Source organism: Pelodiscus sinensis, chromosome 2 (genome assembly GCF_049634645.1).
Source record: "Pelodiscus sinensis isolate JC-2024 chromosome 2, ASM4963464v1, whole genome shotgun sequence".
NCBI lineage: Eukaryota > Metazoa > Chordata > Testudines > Trionychidae > Pelodiscus > Pelodiscus sinensis.
This window is the reverse complement of record NC_134712.1, coordinates 218,431,126-218,457,318: the sequence shown is the minus strand read 5'-3', so window position 1 is coordinate 218,457,318 and position 26,193 is coordinate 218,431,126. Positions and strand designations below refer to the sequence as shown.

General features: G+C 46.7%; 1 protein-coding gene across 3 annotated transcripts in view; it reads left to right on the top strand.

Annotated features, from left to right (window-relative positions):
* The window catches only part of RSU1 (Ras suppressor protein 1), a 159,665-nt gene that overhangs the window by 13,228 nt on the left and 120,244 nt on the right, over positions 1 to 26,193 (top strand). For all 3 annotated transcript variants that reach the window (XM_075922459.1, XM_075922461.1, XM_075922462.1), the window contains exon 3: positions 3,578 to 3,628. In XM_075922459.1, the coding sequence (XP_075778574.1) occupies positions 3,578 to 3,628 (51 nt within the window). The remainder of the gene's footprint in view (positions 1 to 3,577; positions 3,629 to 26,193) is intronic.

Below are 26,193 nucleotides of genomic sequence, written 5' to 3'. Positions count from 1 at the left end.
CATGTCCGGTATTTTCTGAATTTTTCTACTGGACAGAGGGCGCAAATACTGGACTGTCCGATAGAAAACCGGACACCTGGCAACCCTAACCTTGGCCTCATAGCCACACGTGTGTGCGAAGAGACATGACATGCTCCTGACCCCGGGGCGGGACACAGCAGGACGCCCTCCCTTCACAAGTCCCCTCTACACAGAGGCAGGTAACATCTTCTCTCTCTCCCCCCTCCCCTCCCCACCTCAGCTGCACTATACACAGAACTGAGGCATGGATGTGGTCTTGGGGCAGCTCCCACTCCCGGGGATAGCCGGACATTCCGACCATGGCACGTTGGCTCTGACAGTTCAGGGCACAGTCATCCTCACCTTGCAGAGGGGGGCTGGGCTTCACCCACTGTGTCCCCAGGGAGAACTGACCACTTCTCTTCTTTCTCCACAGCCACACCAGCTGCACGTGCAGGGTCCACCACCCCGCCCGGGATGTGCTCCCGCACTTGAGGGCTCCGCAGGTCCACCCGAATAGTGCACGGGTACTGACAGCAGCGCCTGGCGGCACTGCGAGCCCTGCACCGCACCCTCCAGAACTGGGTGCAAGAAGACCTGTAGCTACGGGGGGAGTAACTTGCCCAGGGCCGTGCCATCTGCCAACACCTGTAGGCCCTGGTGCAGAGCGTGCTGCCTCCTGCCACTCCAGCGCCTGCTGCCTGCCCGGCTACTGCTCCTCCCCCCACTCCTGCTTCTCCCTCCCCACCCTCCTCAACCTCCACACCCTCCTCCCCATCCCCCCGAGGACACCGAGGTCCCTGCATCCGCTGTGCTGGGAGACAGATGGCCTGGTGAGACCCCCACCACTGAGCTTCCCCTCCCACTTCTTTCCCTTGCTTCCCCCTTCCAGCTCCCTCCTCCCAGGTTTCCCCCTCCCTTCTCCCACCTCCTTTCCCCAGTCTCCCCAGTTTTCTTAAATAAAGACAGTTCGTGTTTTTGAAAAAACTTGCATTTTATTTGACATCGAGGTAAATAAGCAAACAGAGAAACCTGAGAACCAGCTGTCCGAGGGCAGGGAGGGGACGGGGGCCTTTAAGTAAAGACTTCAGTTAGCCTCAGGCAGCAGCCACACAAGATAAGTCCTGACCTGGTCCCCTGCCGGAACTGGTTCTGGCTATGCTTAAATGTGATTCACAGTCCACTCAGTGTGGACGCACTATTTTGAAATAGCAAAACGCTATTTTGAAATGCATTTGTGTATAGACATGTTATTTCGAAATAAGATATTTCGAAATAACGCTGTAGTGTAGACATACCCTCAGTTATGTTGTTCAAGTAGCTGGAGTTACATACCTAAGATCAACTTTCTGAAGTGTAGACATAGCCTGGGTGTCCTGTTTCTTTCTCCTTTTCTTCCTGCCTCTCTTCCTCTGAAGCCCATGAAATGGTTGAGTGCCCAGTCCTTAGAAATAACATTTCCATGATGTTTCTTTCACGCTGTCTCTACACTGGAAAGTTTTGGTGAGGAAAGTGCTGTCAACATGCAGAAGCTGCCAAAAGTGAAAACTACTCAAACTGTTTTTTCTGCATCCCATAGCCTTACTAGCAATACACTTACACTTGGTATTGACACAAGCACTCCTGGTGGCTATGTGGAGCAGCGCAGTGTGCACCAAATATATGCATATGCAAGGGTAATATACTAACTGTGATGGCTTTATGCTGGTATAGCTTGCATTGACAACAGTTCATAGTGTATATATATGGCCTCAGTAAAATATACACCATGATCTCTTATAGGAAAAAGAGGAAAAGCGCATATGGAAAAAAGGTATAATAAAAATAAAAGCTGTAGTACAGCGCTTCCCAATCACCAGGCCATGAACCGGTGCCAGGGTGTGAACCCCTGGCTGCCAGGCCATGTCTGCTCAGGGGGCTGGGGCTGAGGTACACCTCAAAGCAACTTCCCTCCCGCTGCAGCTGTTGGGAGAGGCGTGTCCTGCCCTGCCTGTCAGCCAAGCAGCGCCTCTGATAGAGAGGGAGCAGCATGGAGAGTGAGGTGGGGCAGGCAAGAGCTAATTTGCATGAGGAACTAGCTTTCAAGCCAGCTTTCTGCACGTGCCAGCTCTGTGGGCCTGTCCCTCCTTCCCCCCCACTGCCTCCCACAGAGGCAGCAATGTGAGGGTAGGGGAAGAGGCTGCTCCATGGAAGCAGCCCCTGTCCCCAGGGGGTCTGAGCTCCCTGCAGACAGAGGCTGCTCTGGAGGCAGCCTTTGTCTGCAGAGAGCTTGGGCGACTTAGAGGCAGCAGCATCTGTCTGCATCAGAGGCAGCAGTTTGGAGTGGCAACAGCCTCTGTCTGCGGGTCACCCGAATGATGGTTTCGGGGGCTCCCCGGGAATGGTACCGGAGCACATTGGCTGCTGTCCCTACCTCTGGGGACTATAAAATAGTTGTGTAACTGCTAAAAATATATGCAGTTACACAACTATTCAATTACATGCTATCCCCAGTAGCTGAACTAAAAAGAAGCAATTTAATTTCTTGTAGACTCCCTTGGTATACCAAGTTTACTATGAGACTAGATTCTACCTTCTTATCCTCATGACACAAAGTGAAAGAAGAATCTGCTACATTAGGCTGTGTCCAGACTCAGGGGTTTTTTCGAAAAAAGTAGCCTTTTTTCGAAAAAACTTCACCTGCGTCTAGACTGCAGCCGCATTCTTTCGAAATTAAATCGAAAGAATGCGGCTTTTCTTTCGACGGTGGTAAACCTAATTCCACGAGGAAGAATGCCTTCTTTCGAAAGTGCTCTTTTGAAAGAAGGCGTTCTTGAAAGCAAACAGGCTTTTTAGGAAGAGAGCATCCAAAACAGGCTTTTTAGAAAGAGAGCATTTTCGAAATTCCGCGTGTAGTCTAGACGCTCTTTTGAAAGAGGCTCTTTCGAAAGAGGCTTGCAGTCTAGACATAGCCTTAATGTAATACTCGTTTTGTAAAGGGTTGTTGAAAATGTCAAAGGTAGAGCTTAAGAGATGTGTTTGTAGAGACAGAACCCACTCTTTTTTTTAAAAAGTAGTGTTTTCTTGTTTCATATTGTCCTGAGCTTTCAATGTTGGTAAGTATAAAATGATGTTATTGCCTAATTGTACTGGAGATACTGTGAAGCATTCTACATTTGGAAAAATATGCCCGGTATAAGTCACTTATGTACCTTACCTATTTGTACTTCTCATTGTGTCTTTATGTAAATCTGTAAAAAAACAAAAAACAATACCAAAACACTGAGGAAAAAAGCAAGCCATATTCTTTTCTTCAAACTATTCGTTTTAGTGAAATGGTGCTCATATGAAGGCAGATCCATAATGTAATGTGGAGGTAGGGGGGAGATGGAGATGTTCTGGTAATTTAGTAATTTTAATGGGATTTGTATGGGAACTGTACAGGTTCATTCATATTTATCTAAGCATAGAGGAATTAGTGTGTGGTGTAAATGTCAGTCTCTCAGATGGAGAACATTTTTTGTTTTGGCTGGCTGAAACTGAGCATGCATTTCAGTTATGTCAATTGATTCACTTGTGGTCTTCTGCTCTCTTACAGTCACTTTGTCCCACATAACACAGCTGGTCCTCAGTCATAACAAGCTCACAAGTAAGTACATTTCTTGTTGATTAACACTATTTTCTAGTTAATAGAAGCTTCATTGCTACCACTTGAACAGCATTCAAAAGTTGCCATTGAAGTCACGGACAGATCACTGCTTCCATGAGTTGGTCTTTATTGCCCATGACCTGTCCATGACTACATTTTACTAAAAATATCTGGCAAAATCTTAGCCTTATTATCTAAATAGTTGTACTACAGGAGATGGAAGGAGACTGTTATTTAGCATTGATGTTCTGCAAGTCTCCTTCATTTTGTATGTTTTGTTTTGTTCTTCATTTGTGAGAGTAAGGTCCTTAACTGTGACTTTTATTTACAGTTTATCCATTTGAAATGTCTTTCTCTTGTGTCCTATCTGTTAACTTCCTACATCTCCGGAAATCTTTTTTAAAGTAATTTGCTTTGTTTGATTAAATGTGAAATACTACAATGTGCAGTAGGGATGTTAAATATTGTTTAATTGAATAGTCGATTAACCTCATGAATTCTTACTGGTTACTCAGCTATGCTATAGTCCCCAGGGTTGGGCCGGCAGCCAGTGCACTGTGCCCCACTCCCTAGGAGCTCCCTGCCACTCCATGTTGCTGCCTCTGTTTGAGGCAGCAGCATGGGGTGCCAGGTGGGACCTGGTCTGCGAGGGGAGCCAGTTTAAAAATCAGCTTCCCTCGAGGACCAGCTGCCTATTACTCAGCACTGCTGCTCCTGATACAGAGGCAGCAGCATGGGGTGGCGGCAGCAGCCGCTGTTGGAGGAATGGGGGTCTGAGCTCTCAGAGCTGGTGCGAGCTAGAACTGAGCCAGGGTGCCTGCCTACTGCCTCCTAATACACTTCAAATGCAGAGCTGCAATGGGAGTAGGTCCCAGACCTGGCACAAGCCAGGACTGAGCCGGGCTGCTGTCCAGCCTGCTAAAAAACTTACAGGCAAGGTGTGTGTGTGTGTGGGGGGGAAATACGTATACAGGCAGTCCCCGGGTTACGTACAAGATAGGGACTGTAGGTTTGTTCTTAAGTTGAATCTGTATGTAAGTCGGAACTGGCGTCCAGATTCAGACGCTGCTGAAACTGACCAGCGGCTGACTACAGGAAGCCCGAGGCGGAGTTGCTCTGCCCCGGGCTTCCTGGAATCAGCCTCTGATCAGTTTCAACAGGCTGAATCTGGATGCCAGTTCCGACTTACATACAGATTCAACTTAAGAACCCCAGGCGTCCCCAAGTCAGCTGCTGCTGAAACTGATCAGCGGCTGATTCCAGGAAGCCCGGGGCAGAGCAACTCTGCCTCAGGCTTCCTGTAGTCAGCGCTGGTCAGTTTCAGCAGCGGCTGACTTGGGGACACCTGGGGCAGAGCAGCTGGGGTGCTGCTGGGTTGCCCCAGTAGCGCCGAGGAGCAGCGCTACTGGACCAACCCACCAGCACCCTAGCTGCTCTGCTCCAGGCGTCCGGAGAAAAGCCTGGACTGCTGGGTGGGGCGGGGGTGTACTAGTTGAGCTCCCCCCGCCCCCCAGCAGACCAGGGAGACGCGGGCAGGGGACCGAGACGCAGCACGGTCCCGCCGCCCGGGTCCTCCGCGACTTTGCTCCGCGTCTCCCTGGTCTGCTGGAGACCAGCAGACCAGGGAGACGGGGAGCAAAGCCACGGAGCACGCCGGTAGCAGGACAGACGGCGTCTGGGCTGTCCGCTGCCCGCGTGCTCCCCGGCTTTGCTCCCCGTCTCCCTGGTCTGGTCTCCCTGGTCTTCCTGGTCTGGTCTCCAGCAGACCAGGGAGACGGGCAGCAAACCCCGTTCGTAACTGCGGATCCGACATAAGTCGGATCCGCGTAACTCGGGGACTGCCTGTAGTCTGTTTTGCTTATTGGTAAATCAACTACACTATTACATCCCTAATGTGTGGTGTTTAGCTGAAGTCAACATATTTATTTGTGTGTGTTTAAAACAAGAAATGAACTAAGTCTAATTTTGTTTGCAGTGATGCAAATTTTTGAGAGACGGGATTGCATTTTTGTGTCTGTACAGCATAACAAAATCAGGATCTTACTCCTTTGGAAGTTTGTTAAATAAGTAGTGAATCAGTACTGCAGTAGGGTTCCAGTTACTTAGAAAACTCTTGATAGTAACTTATCTTAAACATGTGTATTCCTGACATATGGAGGAATGGCAGATTTTTCATGGGTCATTGTAGGGGGGAGAATATTGTATGTAGAAAGAAAGCCAAATGACCCCAGGCTCACTCTTCCCTCAAACCCCACAAGTGCTGTGCCTCATCTGTAATTAAAATAAGGTGACTGCTTAAAGTCATTCTGTTTCCATCCTATTGTGACCTTGATGTGACTTGCTCTGGAAGCAGCTATCATGTGCAGAAGTGCAGGCTTGGATGGCACCTTGTCAGTCCAATCTAGTCATCTGTACTCTTGTGGGCCTTGAAGGCTCTGTTGCGTGTCTTTCTGGGTTCCCAGTATGTGCATTCCATTGAACATGGGATGGGGAATTCTAAAATACTATGTGGTGAAGGAAGGTGGAGTCCACACTAGGGATTTAAGTGTCTAACAGTCTCTGCTCGCCCATGTTTCCCACTGTGCCTCTGCCTTTGAAATGTAGCAAGAGCCATGGGCAGCTTTTACTACATTTAAAAGGCAGAGGTGCAGCCAGGATAGTGAGCTCCCCATCTCCCTTTATCGACTAATCAATGGAAATTCCATTGACTAATTAATTAACTGATTAATCAAAATTTAACATTCCTAGTCCACACAAATAAGGTGGATTGGGAAAAACAATTGAGTGAAAAGGAGGACAAGAAAAACTGGATGGGAGGAGGGAAAAAGAGATGATTACTGTGTTCACACTTGGATGGGGAATGAAGGGCTGTGTGAGTCCATTGCAAGTGGGTGTTCTAGAGCATTGATTCTCAACCAGGGGTACATGTAAGTCTTCCAAAAGGCGCATCAACTTGTCTAAATATTTGCCTAGTTTTACAGCAGGGGTCTCCAAACTTTTCTGCCCGAGGGCCGCATTAACTATCAAACAGCAGTTCGGGGGCCGACTACACACTTGAGGTCCAAATAAAAAACAATCAAAACATGGATGTTGTTTTTAATTATTTATTTAATATTATTTTATTCAGTTATTATTTAATAACACATTGATACACTACACATGAACACTTGTATTAGTGTGAATGGTGAAATTGTTTCCTGGATGCCAAAATAGCAGACATTTCTGGCTTTAGAAATCACTGTTTGAAATTGGGGGTGGTGCTTGTCCTAGTCCTGCAGGAGGGGCTCCAGAACGGGGAAACTGCTGAGAACTCATTTCCACCTGCGCAATGTGATGAAAATTGTAAGCAACATAATCCTGGCAATATGTTCAGCCTAAGACGCTCACACTTGAAGAGATGTGATCGCTCTCCTATCATGCAGGGAATGAGGTGACAATTTGTAACATAGCCCCATGGAACAAGGGGCATGCATTTTAATGGGAAAAGCTGGTTTGAAAGCAGACACGTTATCACTTGGTAAAGGAAGTTGGAAAGCAGTGCCCAACGCTCCCACGGACTGATACCCGGCAGGGCGGTGCTGCTCTGGGTTGTGGATGAGAGAGACCAGACGTGGAAGGGAGAGGGATGTTTCTTCAGGGCGCACTGCAGGGACCAGGGCAGCGCGCTAGGCACGGCACAGCGTCACCCAGAGGCTGTGCCACAGCAACCAGACCGCCTCCTGCAATGGGCACCAGCTCCTCAGCCCCGCCCCCGGAGAAGTAGCCCCTCGCTCCTAGCCCCTGAGAAACCACCGTCGGGTTTCCTCCCCTCCGTCCAGCCTCCCGCAATCCTCTGCCGCCGGGTCTGATCCGGAGCCCGCCTTCAAGACCCCCCTTTTTCGCCTGCCCAGCCAAGCGGCATGTGGAGCCGTCCCTGACCTGGGCTACCTGCTGTCCCGTGCGCGCGCTGGGGCCTCGCGCAGCCGCCTGCGAATCCGTTTCTCCCGCTGACACCAATGCTCGGACTCAAGCTCAGGGATAATCTCGCCGGCACGCGGAAGAAGGCGGGGCCAGACAAAAAGGTCTCCATGGGCCGGATGAGAGGGCCTCGCGGGCCGCATCCGGCCCGCGGGCCGTAGTTTGGAGACCCCTGTTTTACAGCAATGTACATGAAAAGCATTCGTGTAGCCAGCCCAAATAACAGTGACAGTTTTGTATAGACGCAATGTGCAAGTAAGGCATTTTTTTCAGTAAAAGTGTGCTGTGGTGCTTATGTATTTGTTTGTCTCATTTTTTGAGAGCAAGTAGTTTTTAAGGTGAAACTTGGAGAACAAAAGAAAATCAGACTCCTGAAAGAGTTACAGTAGTTTACCAAAGAAGCTGGGAATGCTTGTCATTGAACTCTTTAAATTGTCTTCCCAGTGAATTCCAAGCAAGTCTAAATTCTTCAAAACATCTTCTGAGTTAAGGTTTTAATACCTAGGATTTACCTAAGGGAAATTGTTCCATGCGAAAAGAGATTGAGCTAAGGTTTGTGAGGGTAACAGAATTAGTTGTGTGTTGTCATAGCATGTAGAGAACAAATATATATTTTAATAAGAGCATATTGTATTTTTTTTAAAGACGTGGCATTAAAAGGTATGAAAGAATAGCTGAGCGAACATGGGTGCCAAAAGGTCAGTGTATAGTTGAGGTAAATTTTTAGTGGATCATTTTTCTCATAGCTAGTTATACTAGGAGAATCACAGAAACTTGATTTTTGGTCATATCTTCTCCTCCATATCTGCCAGCCTCTCTTGTCCCTCTTCTTACCTTTCCCATCTGGATCCCAACGAGATCTCAATATCCTCGCATAACTCAGACCATAGATTTCATGTCTACTGACATGTGAAAGACAACTAAGGAGCTTGCCCCAGATCCCTGTTAAATTTTCAAGAAAGACACCATGCCTTATGGTAAAATTTGCCCCTTAACGCCATTCATCTGCTCACATACTGAATTGCCTGAAATGAATGATCATTATGCTGTAGACGGCTGATGAGCAACTTTCAAAACTTGGCAAGTGCTTTGGAAGCTGTTAGATGCTTTCATCCAATTCAATCAAAGTCAGCAAAATATAGCATATGCCTACTCTTCAGAAGGCTGCTCCAGATCAACCAAAAGGTTAAGTTTAAATTTATGAAAGCACTAGTTCTTGGAAACTTTAGATATCATGCTTAATTCAGATACCAGTAAATTGGGGTAAAAGGAGTAAATCTTATAACTTCTACTAACTCTGACATTTAAATCAAAGATTTGAATGAATATTAAAGGAGTGCATGTCCATTTTTCCATTTAAGGGATGTTGTTGAACTGTCAGACCCAGAAATGTTTCTTATATGAAGGTAAAACCCAAGAATCTTCGTCAGTTCTCCAATGTTGGAAGTTAATACTCTTTCTAAAAGAAAAATAAATGTTAAGAGTTGAAATAGTGTTTCTCCCTTTAAAGAAGGCCAGATTTCAAATTCACGTTTTTGTTATCTGACACTCCTGACCTAATCCTTTAAGCGATATAATTAATTGTCTTAGTAGATTGCTCTTAAATTGACTTGGGAGAACAGTGGCAATGACATTTGATACGTTCCCCTAAGGTCATATTAGCATCTTTTACTAGTTTTCTGTCATATAAATGAATGTGCTTGCTTCTGTTTTTCTACTGGCTAGTAAATATGTCCTTTTGATAGAAGAATAAATATGTATAAAAGAAGTGGCTCTGCACATCCTCTTGCAACCAGTATCTTATTTTGCCAGTCAACGCAACTAAAATTAAGCAAAGCTTCATTAAAGTCTGATAATGGCATGAAATCCCATTACGCTGATCATACTGCTCTCAACGTTTTTTACCCCTAAAATGTCACCCTTTTGCACTGTTAACTTTGTAGTGTGTTTGAACAGTGTTGACTTGTTGGTTGAAGTCAATTAGAGCTTGTCTGCATGGCCAGTTAATGTGTAGTAAGTTGGGATGCGAATGTACTAACTGTCTGGACCTTTTTACTGTATGCTACAAGTTCTAATGCTCAGAGTACATTGCATGCAGGTGCGCTGTTCATTGATATCCCAGCTTGCTGCTCACTAACCGGCCATGTAGATGTTCCTCAGTAAGAGTGTACAGATTTCTGACAAGCAATGTTCCAGTTTCACCTTGCAGTGCAGCAAACTTTAGTAGAAGGGGAGGAAAATAGATAAACAGCACTCTTCCCCCTATATACGTATTAGGCCAAATGCCTGTCAGGTATAACTCATGCCTTCATTGGTGTTACACTATGGGTGATAATTTTTGATGGGGAGGAACACGCCAAGATTTTGGAATGTGGTCCAGGGTTGCACTCTTACATGGTATTAATGGAAGAGGTGTGAGGATCTGGGATGGAGATTGGGGTAAGGGATTGGGGTGCAGGAAAGCTTGTGAAGTCTGGGAGAGAATTTAGGTGAAAGATTTCTGCTTGAAATTGTTCTAAAGCTGTTTGTAAATGTTCACTAATAGGTGAAATTGAGAAGCAGTTTTAACATAGGAATAAATCTGGATAAAGGCTTCAAGGGAAATAACCTGATTTACTTAGTTAAATTTCTTCCATCTAGCAATCCTGTAAATGAGGCGAGTCAAAATTTGGGTAAATTTGTAAAGATCACAAGTGTCTTCATGGTATCTCTAAAACCTACTTGGAAGTAGGTATGTTAAATAGCAATTAATTTGCTAGTTGAAAAGTTGATGCAATTTCCATTGACTACTCGACCAGTCGATAGGCACTTCTGCATTCCGCCTTTGAAATGTACAAGAGCCCCGGCAGGCTCTTGTGCGTTTCAAAGCAGAAGTGCTCGCCTGGAGTCAGCGGGGGCTCTGAGTCCCCTGCTGACCTCAGGTTCCATACTGTGCTTCCTCTTTGAAATGCACAAGAGCCCTTCTGGGGACTCTTGTACATTGCAAAGCTGGCACGCTGCTTGGAGCCCGGGGTCAGCTGGAGAGTCCCAACTCCGTGTGGAGAGACCCAACTCCGTGTGGTGCTGCTGCTTTTAAGTATCTCTTCTTTCCTGCCTCTATCCGATAGAGGCAGCAGCGGTGGAGGGGTGGGGAGAGAGTGGGCAGGAAGCAACCACTGTTAGCAGCCTGAACTGATCATGCAGGACAGATGTACCCCATGCAGGCTCCATGCTTGTGATGATGTATTGTGCTTCATTAAGTGCCCAACAGTCTAAAACAATATGAAACTTCTGCAGGGCAGTACAGTTCTGTTCCAAAGGAAAGCTTGAATATTTATCTCTAGGATTGTCTCATCAAAGTAGATTTATAGTTGAAGAGATTGGAAATGAACCTAAATTCATACCTCCATAGCAGCTCTGAGAAGGCATGGTCATGACTGGGGGAAGAATGAATGAAATTTGGAATGCCCAGGAGATAAACTGGGTGGATGGAGAGACTATTGTGAGCTGCTGTGGGCTTATAGGATTTATAAATGCTAAGCTTCAGCAGGAAATGGGAAAAGCAAGAGTCTTTGCTTGGAATCCAAGATGGGGAATGTGACTGGTTGCATCACCAAGATCCCCTAGAACAGTGGTCCCCAACCTTTTGGGGCTGCCGGGCGCCTGGGGGTGGGGCCACTCACTTCTGTGCATACGGGGGCGGGGCCACTCACAGGCCTCGTGACTGGGGGCGGGGCCAAGCATGCGCCACACGCCCGAGGCTGGCAGCGGCATGTGCAGCAATCCCGGGCAGGGACTGCCCAGGTTGCGCGCAGCTGGGGCCCGTGCGGGCACGTGCGGCGCCCCCGGGGCCGGGGCCAGGGCCGGAAAGGGTACGCGCGGCGCCCCTGGGGCCGGGGCCAGCGCCGGGGCCAGGGCCAGAAAGGGCACATGCGGCACACCTCGGGCCAGGGCCGGGGCCAGGGCCGGCAAGGGCATGCGTGGCGCACCCAGGGGCGGGGCCAGGTCCGGCAAGGGCACGCGCGGCGCACCCAGGGGCGGGGCCAGGGCCGGCAAGGGCACGCGCGGCGCACCCAGGGGCGGGGCCAGGGCCGGCAAGGGCACGCGCGGGGCACCCAGGGGCGGGGCCAGGGCCGGCAAGGGCACCCGCGGCGCACCCAGGGGCGGGGCCAAGGCCAGGGCCGGCAAGGGCACGAACGGCGCACCCGGGGGCAGGGCCAAGGCCAGAGCCAGGGCCAGCAAGGGCACGCGCGGCGCACCCTGGGCCGGGGCCTGCCATGTGCCCGGGGCTGGCACCTGCCGCATGCCCGGGGGCGGGGCCAGCCCAGGTTGCTACGCGGGCGCACGTAAAGGGCCCGGTGGGCGCCATAGCTCCTGCGGGCACCGGGTTGGGGACCACGGCCCTAGAATCTTGTCAGTGTGCTGATCATAAAACTGAGCCTGCCTACCTGCCCTCTGGGGTGATCCACCACCATGTCCTGGTAAGCCAGAAACTCTGGTCTACCCTGGTAAAGGCACAGAGTTGGGGTAACAGCCCCCCAGCAGAGTAACACAGATGCTCAGTTATAGGGACTTGGTGGCACTAAGAGCACAGCCCTCAAAAGGGACGAAAAACTTAAATATGTCTTACTCTGCATACAAGTTTTACATGGCGAAAGCTCATCAGCTCGCTATCAGTGAAAGAAAGATGCATACAGCCATTGGTCCTCCCTGCATCCCTTCCCTCTGTAACAATTATTTACGCTGGGTTTGATAATAAACCAAAGCCTTTTTATTAAGTATAAAAGGTAGGATTTAAATGGACATAATAAAGGACCTGCTAATTTAGATGGAGCTAGCATCTCTAGCTAGCATGGGAATACTACTTTTTTGGGTGGAACAATGCTGACAGAATGGTTCTGTGCAATTTTCTTTTATAGCCCTTGGTGGTCATAAATCGGAAAGGTGAGGGCATGGTTACTGTCCTGGTCTCTCTCTTGGGGTGGAGAATAACCAGGTTCTGTGGATTATTGCCACCAAGTATAAGATAATGCAGCCCTAGATCTCCAGTCCTTGGAGGTAGAGAATCAATCAGACTCCGGTCATTCATAAATGAAGAACTAGACTATACAGAATTCTTTATTAACATCCTAATATGGGCATTTGTTGATAATACTTGTGTTTCTTAAGACATAAATGACTTTAATGAGTCAAAACATTTAATCAAGGCAGTTGCAGGGAAAGTATGATGAAAGGTTTAGAGAGACCTGTAATCATGAATTAGCCCCAAAGGTAAAAAAAAAAAAAAGTCCTCCTTTGAAAGAGGCTAGAGTGTTAAGTGTCCTCTCAGTTACTAATACTGAAGTTAAAAAATAGATGAAGTTGACCGTATCTCTTCAGTAGGGATGTTAAAATGCAGTTAAGTAAGTAATCGTGTAACCACTGAAAAATGTAGCAATTGTGCACGGGCAGGTGGCTCCCTTGGAGCTGGTGCATGCGGGGAGCTGGCTTTAAGCTGGGTTCCCACCTATCTCCCTGCACTGCTGCCTCTTTATCAGGGCATGTAAGGTGCATGCAAGGTAAAAGCCAACTCCACGTACGTACTTGGAGCCTGTGTGTAGCCATGAACGTTAACCCATGAGCCCAGGTTCATGGGTTAACTGTGTACACTGTTGCACTTTCACATCCCTGCTCTTTAGTACATGTAATAATGTTAGATGTGTATTATTTACATGAGGAAGATCTTCCGTTTTATGGGATGAGTCAGAGTTAGGCTACCTGCATATGAACAGATGTATTGTTTATCGTGAGTAGCTATTTTATATCAAACTTGGGTCAAATTTTGGACCCAATCTACTTGAAGAAATTGCTGCTTTGGGTTCACAGGCTCTTCTAAAGCTTATTTAAAGGTAAATCCATTTGGTACTTGAATTGTTTGGTTTGCTTTTCTGTTTTGTGCTTTTTTTCCCCCCCCCTCTCTCTGAATCTTTCTGACATTTAAATAGAAAATGCTGCTTTTAATAGATGTTATCTGGTTTGTCCATTAGAGGTCACTGTTGAGTTATCTATATCTTCAGTTTTCTCTTGAAAGAGGTACAAACTGTTTTGTGAACAATAGGAATTTGTTACAGAATATTTGCTTATGGACCTTAGGATAAATGGAGGTGCTGACCTGTTTGAAACATAGTCTTTGGGACCACAAGTTGAAACCATTGCTGTAGATGAGTGACAGCATCACTTTATCCCCTGGTGCCTTCATCTATAAACTCCACAGAGGGTTTTTCTAGGCCAATCACAACAGCCCTCTTTAGGGTCTTGCAAATTAACTTTAAGTTCAAAACTAAACACACAAGTCTTCCCCCTAGTCTTGAGCTGGGTATCGCCCAAACTTCCCTCCTCTGGACAAAGTCATTCCTGCCTTAGCAGATTGCTTTCAGCCTGCCCTTGTTGAAACAATTCCCCTGATCTCATGATCTTCCCTGCAGGAGCCTCTTTGTAGCCCTGGAGTCTTGCTGCCCCCTCCTAGGTTCTGCCCCCCTCCTCCCTCACACTTTCAGCCACCTTCTGGTCTTTATAGAAAACTGATTCCCCTGAGGTGTGGCTCATCATGTAATGAGGATTGGCTTGGCCCTGGGCTCTCCAGTTCTAAAGCAAACTGTCCTGTTACAATTACCCTTTGTATCCTGACCTGCTCCTCTGAGTCTTCAGTGATTCCACTTATCACTATCTGAAACTTCTCTGTTGTCAGCAACACGCTAAATCAAACTCTTAAGGGCAGCCCCATCAACCCTGGTACTCCAAACTCTTCCATCAATCTCCCGCAGAGGGGCCACCCCAGAAATTTGATTTAAGATATGTTCACTCCAGCAATGCAATTCTCATAGCTGGAGTTTTGTATCTTAAATGGAATTTCTTTCCCCTGTGTAGACTTGGCTTGACTTTCTTGAGTCCCTCCATTGTGGTCTTTTTGCATTTCTTCTTTTTTTAATCTCTTCCTACTCCTTGCCAGCTTTAAAAAGACTTCAATCTTGTATGTTGTGTGAAATTCCTCCACCTGTCTCCTAGATTCCACCACTTCCTGAATATTAAGCTCCCCTTTTCCACTTTCAGCTTCTTCCTAGTTGTCCTCAATTTCTCTCCCATGCTGTCAGGGCTTAGCCCCTCTCTGGCACTCCAAGTGCAAAGGATGTGGGGCCCACAAGAAACCTTAAATACCTTGCGTCTATAGGCTTTGCTTACAAAAACTCCCCAGATGCATGGGCTCTGAGGGGGGGGAAAAAACTACCACCACCAAGTGATTTACCCTAAAAAGTGTTCCCCCACCTGTTTTCTTGAATTCTTCCCCCAGGGGTACCCCAAGCTCTTTTGCCCCAAAAAAGCTTAAAGAGAAAAAACAAACTGCTGTCTCTGGTAGCTAACTGCTCAGTCTAGGCAAACAGCCACACGCACGTGCCCTGTTACTTTCCAGGACACGAGATTCAAGTCATCATCTTAAAGTGATTTTTATTAACAAAACAAAAGACATACTTGATAAAGCATACTTGATTGCTAGGTGTTAGAACAACTAAGTAAAACAAACTAAAACACAAAAATGTCTGGGAACAACTCTTAGGCTGTGTCTAGACTGCATTCCTCTGCCGACAGAGGGATGCAAATCAAGCACTTTGGAAGTACAAATGAGCCTGAGATTTAAATATCCTGGGCTTCATTTGCATACTTATGTTCCGACGCTGTGCCGATCAGGCTCGCTGTTGAAAGTGAAAGTAAAGTGTAGCCGCGGTTCTGCCGACAGCGGGGGCTTTTTCAGCAGATCCTGTACTCCTCTACCGAAAAAGCCCCCGCTGTCGGCAGAAATGGGGCAGAACTGTGGCTACGCTTTACTTTCACTTTCGACACTGAGCCTGATCAACACAGCATCGGAACGTGAGTATGCAAATGGAGCCCGAGATATTTAAATCCCAGGCTCATTTGTACTTCCAAAGTGCTTGATTTGCATCCCTCTGTCGGCAGAGGAATGCAGTCTAGACACAGCCTTAGCTAGTGAAAGGGGTAGGGAAGGCATGGATTCACATGGAGAAGTTGAAACCCAGCAACCAAAATAAAGAGGATACCCTGATCACAACTAGATACGCTTTTTCCCTCTACTCACGATCCATGCTGATTTTCCAGGTCCCAGTTCACTTCCATGTTGAATATTTCTTATAGGCATGATAATTCTGGTCCCTACATCTGTTCTCTCCCTCCCTTACTTAGAATACACACAAAGGAAGAATCAGAGGGGTAGCCGTGTTAGTCTGAATCTGCAAAAGCGACGAGGAGTCCTGTGGCACCTTATAGACTAACTGAAGTGTAGGAGCATAAGCTTTCGTGGGCAAAGACCCACTTCGTCAGATGCATGCATCTGACGAAGTGGGTCTTTGCCCACGAAAGCTTATGCTCCTACACTTCAGTTAGTCTATAAGGTGCCACAGGACTCCTCGTCGCTTACACAAAGGAAGAGTAGACCAAGATATCTTTATCCAATTCAGTTTTCAGCACTGTATCACGATTGGTTCTTCTGGCCCTCTGCCAACACCCTTGCTAGCTACCTGGGTTTAACCCCTTAGTCACTGGGTACTGGCCAGCACTCCTATCCATCACACCCTTACTTCTGGTTCTTTCCTTGTATAGTACATGCAGGCAGGCTCTCTGGTCTTGTTCATACTTGGGAAGCCATCCCTTGACCTCACTTGCCTTTTCTGCTGTTGCCCATTTCTGAACTAATGAGTTGTGTGAGTTAGACTCATACTTTAATCTTGGATCTCTTCTGCCTGGTCCACTCCTTTGAGATGCTCTTGTCAAGGTCTCTTTCATTCCTGTTATGTTTGACCTGGTTATTTCTGCCATCCCAGTATTTTGTCCTCTTTGTGTGGTCGTGGGAGGACCTCTCTTCATAGCATTGATTCCCATCCCATAGAGAATATATCCCTTACGTAATGCAAGGTCTTCTCCAGTCCCTAATCAGGGCTGGTGTCAGCACTATTCTGGGAGCCACTGGCAGTATGTGTTACGGAAACTGTATTTCTGTGGAGGTCAGGATAAATAGTTTGCGGCACGGGCCATACTTTGAGAGCCTATCATAGGTGGGCTTGGAAACTGAATTTCCTTTCAGGCCTTCAGGAAGGTTTGGGGGGAAGGGCAGAGAGGGAGAAGGACTCATGACAGGGATTTAACAGTCTTGATGTAGCAATGACTGTTTTCACTGAGTTTGGTCTCTTCCGTGTGGTTGCTGAGGGGACATTCTGGCTCTGCTCTGTCACCATGACAAACTGTCAAATTGTGCCGAATTGAAAAGGTAAGAGCTGTTCCCTTGCACATAAACCAAACTGCAGTGCAATAGTGAGTGCTCTATAACAGTGAGTTTCTTCACAAAGGTGAAGAAATGGAAAATGACCTGAAATGTACTGTGTGCAGAAAAAGCAAATGTAAACATTGTCCCTTATTCTAAGGGTCACAATTTTACAGCAATAAGATGTTGTCTGAAGGAGAGACAAATATGTAACCGTCTTTTTTTTAGATGTGGATGTAGTAAGTAGTCAAAATGCAAATGACCTTGATTTGTAAGGAATGACATTCACCATTTACTTGGGCCTGGCACTTCTGAATCTCTAGTTATTTCCTCTTCGATGGACTATTTGTCATGCCATGTGCTGCAGGTTCTGTATATGGCATATAGAAAATGAAAATATGAGGGAAATATGCTAAATAAGTAGTGGCATGAAACTTTGGAATTTAATGTAAATGTATTTATAATAAGGGGCTTGATTTATAGCTTTTTTTCAAGACCATTTATCAGTTTATTGTGCAGTCACATGAAACATTGTCTCTTGAAAGGTCATGTTTAAACTATTTTTTGAGACCTTACAGGTTTCAGTTGAACAATATGTAGACTGGTAGTACTAAAGTTTAATGATGTGATGCTAAATTGGCTGCTTCTGGTGGAGACTTAATGTTACATTAGGGTTTATTATTAGTATTCCATGATTTTTTAAATAAGGTGGCTCCTGTGGGACCTTCCCCCCCTTCCCAAGGTACTCTAGTTCCATCCCATGCTACTGAAATGTATAGGTGCAGTGCTCACTGGAATGAGACGACTTTAATTTTCTTGTGGGGACACTTGGATTTTAGCTTAAATGGCTTCAGTTGAAATGAGTAATTTTCACAAAATATTTTAGATTCATTTTCTATCAGAAAGGTGGAAATTCTTTTACCCTATAGAAACACTTGGCAGAATAGGGCAGGCACACTTATTTCTCCAGTAACTTTTTAAATGTTTGTTTTCAGGATAATAAAAGATTACCCCCATTGAAATGTTATATAATCCTGTCGTCAAAACCATACCGCTGCTGTGCACACTTTCCATTAGAAAGTGCATTTTCCACACTAATTTCTTCTTGCAGTGTTCCTAGGACATGGCTTTTCTCTTCAAACTCTTAACTTTTTAAACATTCTTCTCAAAGCTCAGTATGTGTGTCTTTTCTTCTGCCCTTCACTAGATACCATGTTATCCCCAGATTCTCTTACATGCCTTATGTCTAAGCATTTCTCAGACCCTCTTCTCCCCTCCCCCCGCATTCCTAAATAAAAACTGCTTATTCATGTATTGCTTTGTTAGCACAGTAGCGCATCATTGAACTATAGTGTAATTTAGAAAACCTATTCCTAAAAGCATTCTGGAAACTGCAGTGTTTCTGTGGGCAATTGCATAAACAGTTGATCTGGATTCTGTAAAAACCTGAAGATTAGGGAAGTATCTTGTTTTAATTTGCTCAACACCATTTATCCTTTTTTGTGGTATAAATTACATAATGGAATCTACATTTGCATTAAGATAGAGGGCAAGCTTCTTGGGACAGGAACTCTTTCTTCCACTCTTCTTTTAACACACCCAGTATGTTGTCAGTGCTCAAGGGATATTTCAAGAAGAAAACTGCATTCTCCCCTTGCTAATTCCCCTCTCATTTCTGTGAAGTACAGTAAACTTCCGATAATCCGGCACCTTTAGGACCCAGGGGGTGCCGGATTATCAGATATGCCGGACTATCCGAAGGGGGGGGGGGGCTATGAGGGGTCTGGAGTGGGGTGGGAGGGGATGCACCCCCCTTACAATAGTCCGGCTCTGCCCCAGGCGTCCCTGATTCAGCCGCTGCTGGTCAGTTTCAGCAGCAGCTGAATCGGGGATGCCTGCAATAGAGCAGCTGGGGTGCTGCCGGGTTGGTCCCGCAGCGCCGAGGGGCGGTGCTACGAGACCAACCCGGCAGCACCCCCGCTGCTCTGCCCCAGGCATCCAGATTCAGCCTGCTGGTGAAACTGACGCTGCTGGTCAGTTTCAGCTGTGGCTGAATCCCGACGCCTGGGGCAAAGCAGTGGGGGTGCTGCCGGGTTGGTCTCGTAGCGCCGCCCCTTGGGGCTGCGGGACCAACCCGGCAGGACCCCAGCTGCTCTGCCCCCGGGATCCCCGATTCAGCCGCTGCTGAAACAGATCAGCGGCTGATTCCAGGAAGCCCGGGGCAGAGCAGCTCCTTTTCCGGAGGATCTCTTTATTCCTTCCTTGAAAGTAGGAATAAGAGATCCTCCGGAAAAGGGCTTTATTCCGGAGGATCGTGCCAGTCTAGACGCTTTTTTTCCGGCTTTTCCCCAAGCCGGGAAAAAAGCGGCGGACATGTTTATTTAAATCCGCGGGGGATATTTAAATCCCCCGCGGATTTCCCTATGCTGACTTACCTGATTTGCATCCCTTTTCCGGAATTTGTGACCAGTCTAGACGTAGCCAATTAGTTTGTTTAATGAATCATGCATGTTCTCCAACAAAACTAACGAATCATTCTGAAAAAACTAATAAAGTTTCTTTGCATATGAAGATTCTGAAGAGTATGAATATAGCAGCGAAAAGTTTAATGTTGTTTTTATATACCTAAAATTCTTAATTCGCTTATGGCCTGATTCAACATCCCGTGAAGCCGGTGGAAAGAATTTGAATTTGTAGTGACATCTAAATCAGCTTAGTCATGCACAGTTTTATGAATAAACAAATTTTATAGATAATATTTTTCATGCAGCAAAAGAGCAATACAGTATTTGTGTATTAACCAGGAATGTTCAAAATAAATTTTATCTAGAATATTTGTCTTGTTCTTAGTTTTCATGAGAAGAGAAGGGTTTTTCTTTTTGAGAGGCATATATATTTATTAAATCCCTTCAACAGTACAGACCGCCTTAAAGATGGGTATTGATTTTAGTCTAAGCTCTCTGAGAAAAATCTGTATTTTTAGTTTAACAAATGTAATATGTTTTTACATGGATATTGTAGTAAGTACTGCTGTCATTCTTGGTGAGAATGGAAAAAAGGGTTGACACTCCTGTAACCTGTATAAATATGAAAATGTTGAATTTGTGGCAAATCTCATTCTTGTAATGTGAACAACTAATTAAAGCCCCAATCTTGCAAATACTTGAGGCAAGGCTTAATTTTAAACATGTAAGGAAGTAGTTAGTCTTTACTTCATCTGGGTTCTTCAAAAGCTTAAGTGAAGCAATTGAGTAAATATCAGGAGGAGTGTGGGTATTATGGATGTTAGTGTGTAATTGAATAGTCATGTAACCTCATCAAATTTTAATGGTTACACGGACTATTTGATAGCTCCTGGGCATGGGGCTGGCAGCCAGTGCACTCCTGGGGAACCCCCTGCCATCCCGTGCTGCTGCCTCTGTATCTGCAGGGTGGCAGGCAGGAACCAGTCTGTGAGGAGACCCCTCAGACAGGCTGCACTGGCGTCCCACGGAGCAGTGTCCCCTATTCCCCCCTCTCTCCTCGCCCCCGCTGCCTCTAATAGAGGCAGCAGTACAGGTGGTGGACAGGCAGAGCTGATGCTTGAAGTGCTCCTCACGTGTATTGGCTCCTGGCTGCTTCCCTGCGCTGCTGCCTCTGATAACAGCAGTAGGGGGCAGGGAGAACAATTAGTTCCATGGGCGTCAATACGTGTGGAGAGCTGGCTTGAAAGCCAGCTTCCCACGTGTACTGGCTCCCTCCCTCTCCCCTCCATGCCGCTGCCTCTCTTTCAGAGGCAGCAGTGTTGGGTGGGGGCAGGTGGCTCCATGGGATCTAGTGCTTGTTGAGAGCCAGCTCCTCATGGGCACTGACGCTCCCCCTGCCCCCATATCAGAGGCAGCCAGGGGGGTAAGGAGGGGAAAGTGTGTGTAGTCGACTACACAGTTAACCGATAAGCCTGGTTTATCGGTTAATGCAGTCGTCTACTTGTTGACATCCCAAGTTGGGTACATGAAATACAAAGATCATATAGATTTTGTTCACTCCTGTAAGTCATCAGGTGCTGCAGTATTGCTACAGTCATGTAAAACAAATATTGATCAAAGCTAGCCCAATATCAGAGTGGGATTATGGAAAACAAAAGGAATCTGAGACCATTGTTCACCTCAATCTTTGCACATACTCTCCAAACACAGTCCTTGTCTGTTTGGGGCTCTGACCTCAGTGGCAGCTACTGACATCTCTCCTGCTAGTTGTTCTTGTCCCACTGTACGCTAAGGTGGGGGCTGCATCTAAGGTGGTAGTGATGCTGGTTTTTGACCTCTGAGATACAAGTTTAATTTCTTTTCCTTCAGCAGTGATTTCCTAGTAGAAGGACTTAGGTTGGTTCTTTCTGTGGTCTCTTCCTCATTCTCTGTTAGAGGTTTAAGACCCCTGGAAGAAGCTGGACATAAAGAGTAGCCTGTCCCATGTGACACAATCTCTTTAAAAATCACTGTTTGAGAGCCGGTAGGTTGTATCATTACAAGAGATTATATAGTATCAGATACCAAAACTCCAGAAAAATCACTCTCAAAATCCAAACCAATAAAATCATAAGTTTAACAATATTGTCTTCCAATCCTGAAAATATATCTTAACTTTTGGAAGACTGCTTGTTCTATGCTGTTAAAATACTCTGTGCTTGACAATGTGTTAACAATGGACTTTGAGCCTGATTTAACTTTGTGGGAACAGGAACAGTCCTATGGGCCTTCATTCAGTGGTCTTTGTTGAGCTTCAGAGCCAGCGTTAGCTGGACAAAGTATCTTTGAGGATATGTGCAACACCTTAAGACAGTGGTCACCAACCGGTAGGTTGGGATCTACTGGTAGACCTTGGAGCCTTTGACAGGTGATCATGACAGGTTTAGCTAGGAGGCTATCAAGAGCTGGCTATTCATCTGCCTCTCTCAGCACTGCTGTGCAGCTCCTGCCCTTTGCCTTGGAGGTGTCTAGCACCCCAGAAGCCCCTTGCTTGTAATGCAGGGCACAGGAAGAAGAGGCAGGGATGCTGATGTCAGGGTGCCCCTCCCCCCACCCTGTACCCCATCTCCACAGAGTGGCAGGGGGCAGGGTTGGAGAGAGTTTTCTGGCTGCTTTTGGGAGTGCTGCAGGGCCAAAGTAGGGATGAGCCTTAGTCCCTTGCACCACCACCCTGCCGCCATCTGTGGTAAGTGGTACCCAGCTGAAGCCCACATTCTGAACCCCGGTCCCAGTCCTGATGCCCTCCTACAGCCCAAGCCCCTGCTCTGCCCCTGAGTCCCCTGTACCCAAACTCCCGCCCAGAGCCTGCACCCCCTCCTGCACCTGAACTCTCTGCCACAGGCTCAGTTCAGAGCCCCTCCCACACGCCAGATCCTTTAGCCCAAGATCAGAGTCCATATCTCCCTCTCCCACACTTCAGCCCTCTTTCCCCAAGCCTGATGAAAGTGAATGAGAGTGGGAAAGGGAGGGAGAATGGAGTGAGAAGGGGTGGGTGGAAAGGAGTTGGGGCAAGGGTATTTCGGTTTGAGGTAGATCCTGATTTGCCCTTAAATTCAAAAAAGTGATCTCATGATTAAAAAGGTTGGAGGCCCCTGCCTTAAGACATGACTAGGAGAAGGGATTTTGAGGTTGCACAGAATTTCTTTTGACTAGTATCTACAGTACCTTGCCCCCAATGTTTTGTCAAAGGGATGGTAATTTATTTTGTAATGTCCACAAATGTGTGGCACTTACAGAATCATAGAAGGCAGATTCTCCTGTTCTAGAATGGTGCACTACTTATGCTGCTCTGGTCGGCTCTCTACAGTTTACACTTTGCATTCTTAAACTACTATAAGAAGGCTTACATTTTCCAGCTCTTTCTGAAGCATTCTCCAGGATGATCTGATTTTACCCAGGTATCCTCCATTCATCATGAGAGGATGATTTCAGTAGAATTCATTTTCTCCAAAACTGAATGGCTAGATTTTTCAGAGTTAATCCTAGTTGATTATTTGCTATACAACTGGAGGGTATTTCAGAATACAGTGAGGGAATTTCAGTGAAGAACTCTGAATCCTGTTGAAGGGTCTCCGAACCAGGAGGTGAACCAGTACAATCTGACCAGTCAGGTCTCCTTCAGGTGACCATTGATCCATGGACTATAGTTTATAAACCTCTGTTCTAGGCAACTTCTGCTCTCATGAAGTGAGGCCAGTTTGGGTGTTGACAGAATCAAACCATGTGATTGCTTGGTGTTTCAGCCAAATAGGGTATGCCTTCATATTTCTTTGGGAGCAAGTGAAACTACATATTGCTTGTCATTGTGGGAGAGTTTTCTCCTCCAAATTATTCTGGGCATATCCTTAACCCCCAAAATTCTTTGGAGCCTTTTTGCCAGCTACCACAAAGGTAGCATGTCAGCTGAATCAGTTGCTAGAATATATTTTCTTATCCAGATAAGGTTATAGAGGAAAGTAAAATGTTGAAAACTAAAAATTATATTTCTCTTAAATGATTCCCAGTGTGAAATCAGTGGGCTGTAGATGTACTTCTCAGAAGCTCAGAGTATGTTTACACTGCCATAGCTTCCCCCTCCCCTGTGGCTCGTCAGTGACAGCCGAGATGGGCAAGGATTGTAAAATTGCAGGATAGGCAGTCCAACTTGAATGGGATCTGGGCTGTGACTTGGGTGCAGGTTCCAACCCCAGGCTTGTGCCCTAACATCTGCACTGCAGTTTTATAACCCCTCAGCTTGAGTCTCACAAGCTTGAGACCATGGACACAAGCCAGTTGTAGGTGTCTTATTGCAGTGTAGACATATTGTGTACAGTGAGCAAAGACACTGATTCCTAGTTTTCAGTAATGGCTCTCAGATTTCTACCCTGTCGAAAAGAATCTTCACTGACCTATGATCTGGTGTGGAAGTGGATTGCCAGATAGGACGACTCTTGCTAATGTGGTGGCAGTTCTGCTTGGTTTTTGTAATTTTGTTTGCTACATGGACAAACTCTCCATTTCAAAATCTCTCATTGTGACTCATATTAGTTCTGCATTGGTCTTCAGACCTCTTCCCCAGACTTTAGAAGTTCGTGCTTTTATCTTGATTTCTTTCCACTCTTTGGAACAAAGATTTTAACTGTACTAAGTAGTGAAATTCTTCAACTGGTGCTCATAAGTGATCTCAGTCAAATCATTGTCTAGATTTTACATCACTTGGGCAAAAGTTTTGCAATGTACGTGGTCTGGTGTAGTAGTCCGATCAGGAATCAGGTCTTGTGGCAGAGCAGACGTCCAGATTTGAGAACAAAGCCCAGGGTTGGCACCACAGTCAACTGCTGTTGTCAAGCCAGAGTCAGAACCAGGAATCCAAGATGAGTCAGAGCTGAAATCAGATGCCATATGCCTGAGCCAAGGTTCAAACCTGAGTCAGGGTCAGAAGTCGGAGGCCGGAGTTGAAGTCAGGACCAGTCACTGAGGATTGGAGGTAAGGGAACAGGATCAAAGTTAGAAGTAGCAGAGCACGAATCAGGAACAGGCTTCAGACGAGGAAGCAGGCATAAGTAGGATGCAGCGCAGCCACAATAGGAAACAACCTTGTTGCTTGGACAGTCTTTCTGTGTAGCCTCCTCGCTTAAATAGCATAGTTGCTCCAGTTAGTTGGAGCTGGGCAGTCCTCCATTCAGAGCTCCTGTGGGTGGTGCTTTGGCTGGGGCTATAATCCTACCAGAGAGCTTGAAGGAGGTTGATAACAGAAGTGTTCATATCCCTGTGAAGGAACATGCTTCCTCTCATTGCTAGGGCCTAGGGCCAAAGCCTAAGAGCTTTAGCCCAGGGTGATGGGGCTGGTAGGGTTACCAGGTAGACCCCCCAAAATACCGGATACACTTGATTGTGGGGGGGGACTGGCTGGGAGAGGGGTTGGGCTGGATGGGAGGGGGGCCAGAGGAAGGGGAGTGGCAAGCAGAGCTGGCGGGGGCTGCAGCCACTGGCCACAGCCGGAGTCCAACAGAGGCTGCACCCCTGGCAGGCACTCCCTCTAGTTGCTAGTAGAAGCCGGGTGGGAGCGGGAGGAGTGGCTGGGAGTCCCAGCCCCTGCCCCCACCCTACCCAGCTTTTGCACTTGACCACAGGGCTCCCGCCGCCAATTGCGGCCCCGCCCCCCAGTTGCTCCCCTGCCCCCGCCCCCGCCAGGCTTCCGTCCGGAAATTCAGAAAATACCGGACATTGCAGACATTTTCTGAATTTTTCTACCAGACAGAGGGTGCAAATACTGGACTGTCCGAACACCTGGCAACCCTAGGGGCTGGGGCTTGGCTTCTCTGCACAGATACTTTCGTAATCTTTGTTGTCAGAATGGGGGCATGGTACAATGAAGTTTGAGATCCTGCTGTAGTCAAGATGCATGAGATTTAGGTTGGGGAGCTAACTTAGGTCCCCTTTAGATTCAAGGCTTTTTGTCTCCTTAGACAGTAAGTCTCCATTCTGTAGCTTTTAGGGCAATCTTAGCATTTTTATTTTACTTAGCAGTAACTCAAAGAACTGCAGGCCTGTATCCTGTGACCCATTGGTTTAAGAAAATTAGCATAAGTATGGTAGGCCTGTGACCTTTAGCACAGATAAAATGGCTTGGCAGTTACCCTAGATTTGGGAGAATTGAGAATAGCTTGCCCAGTAAAGGGAGTTGTCCATAATGATACCAGCAACTGCAGGGGTACCGAACTTCTATTTCAGGATAGAATTGTTGGTGGATGTCTAACAGTAAATTTGCTCGAGCAATAAATGATGGATGTAATTGAGTTAAGTGGCTGTCATATGTTAACCTATAGGATAAGTGCACCTCCAATATTATGAGGGTGAGGAAGTTAGATTTGGATACATAACACTGGACAGCAGAATGAATACTTACGATAGCACTAAGCCTTATAATTGACTAAGCCACTATATAGCTAACCACCTATCAGCTCTTCATTGTTATTATGTACCACTCATCTTTGGGCATTGGGGAACCTAGACCATTGGACTCATTCGGCATATCGGAGACAGGGCTGGTCCTGGGACTTTCACCACCAGGTCCCTAAGGAAGGATATCCACACAGGCATTCCCCGAATTTAAAAACATCTGTATATCCAAACAAAAGCTCACCTGCAACCTCAGGGGAGCAGGTAAGAGGTGGCAGCGCCAGCAAGCAGAGCAAGTGCTGGCTGCAGGACTCCGGAGGAGTGGTCATGCAGCAAGTGGCTGGAGAAAAGCAGTGCTTTGAGGGGAAACGTGCCACTTCTCTCCAGCTACTGGCCACAGGGGCAACCTTCCTCCCCCGGAATCCTCTGGCCCATGC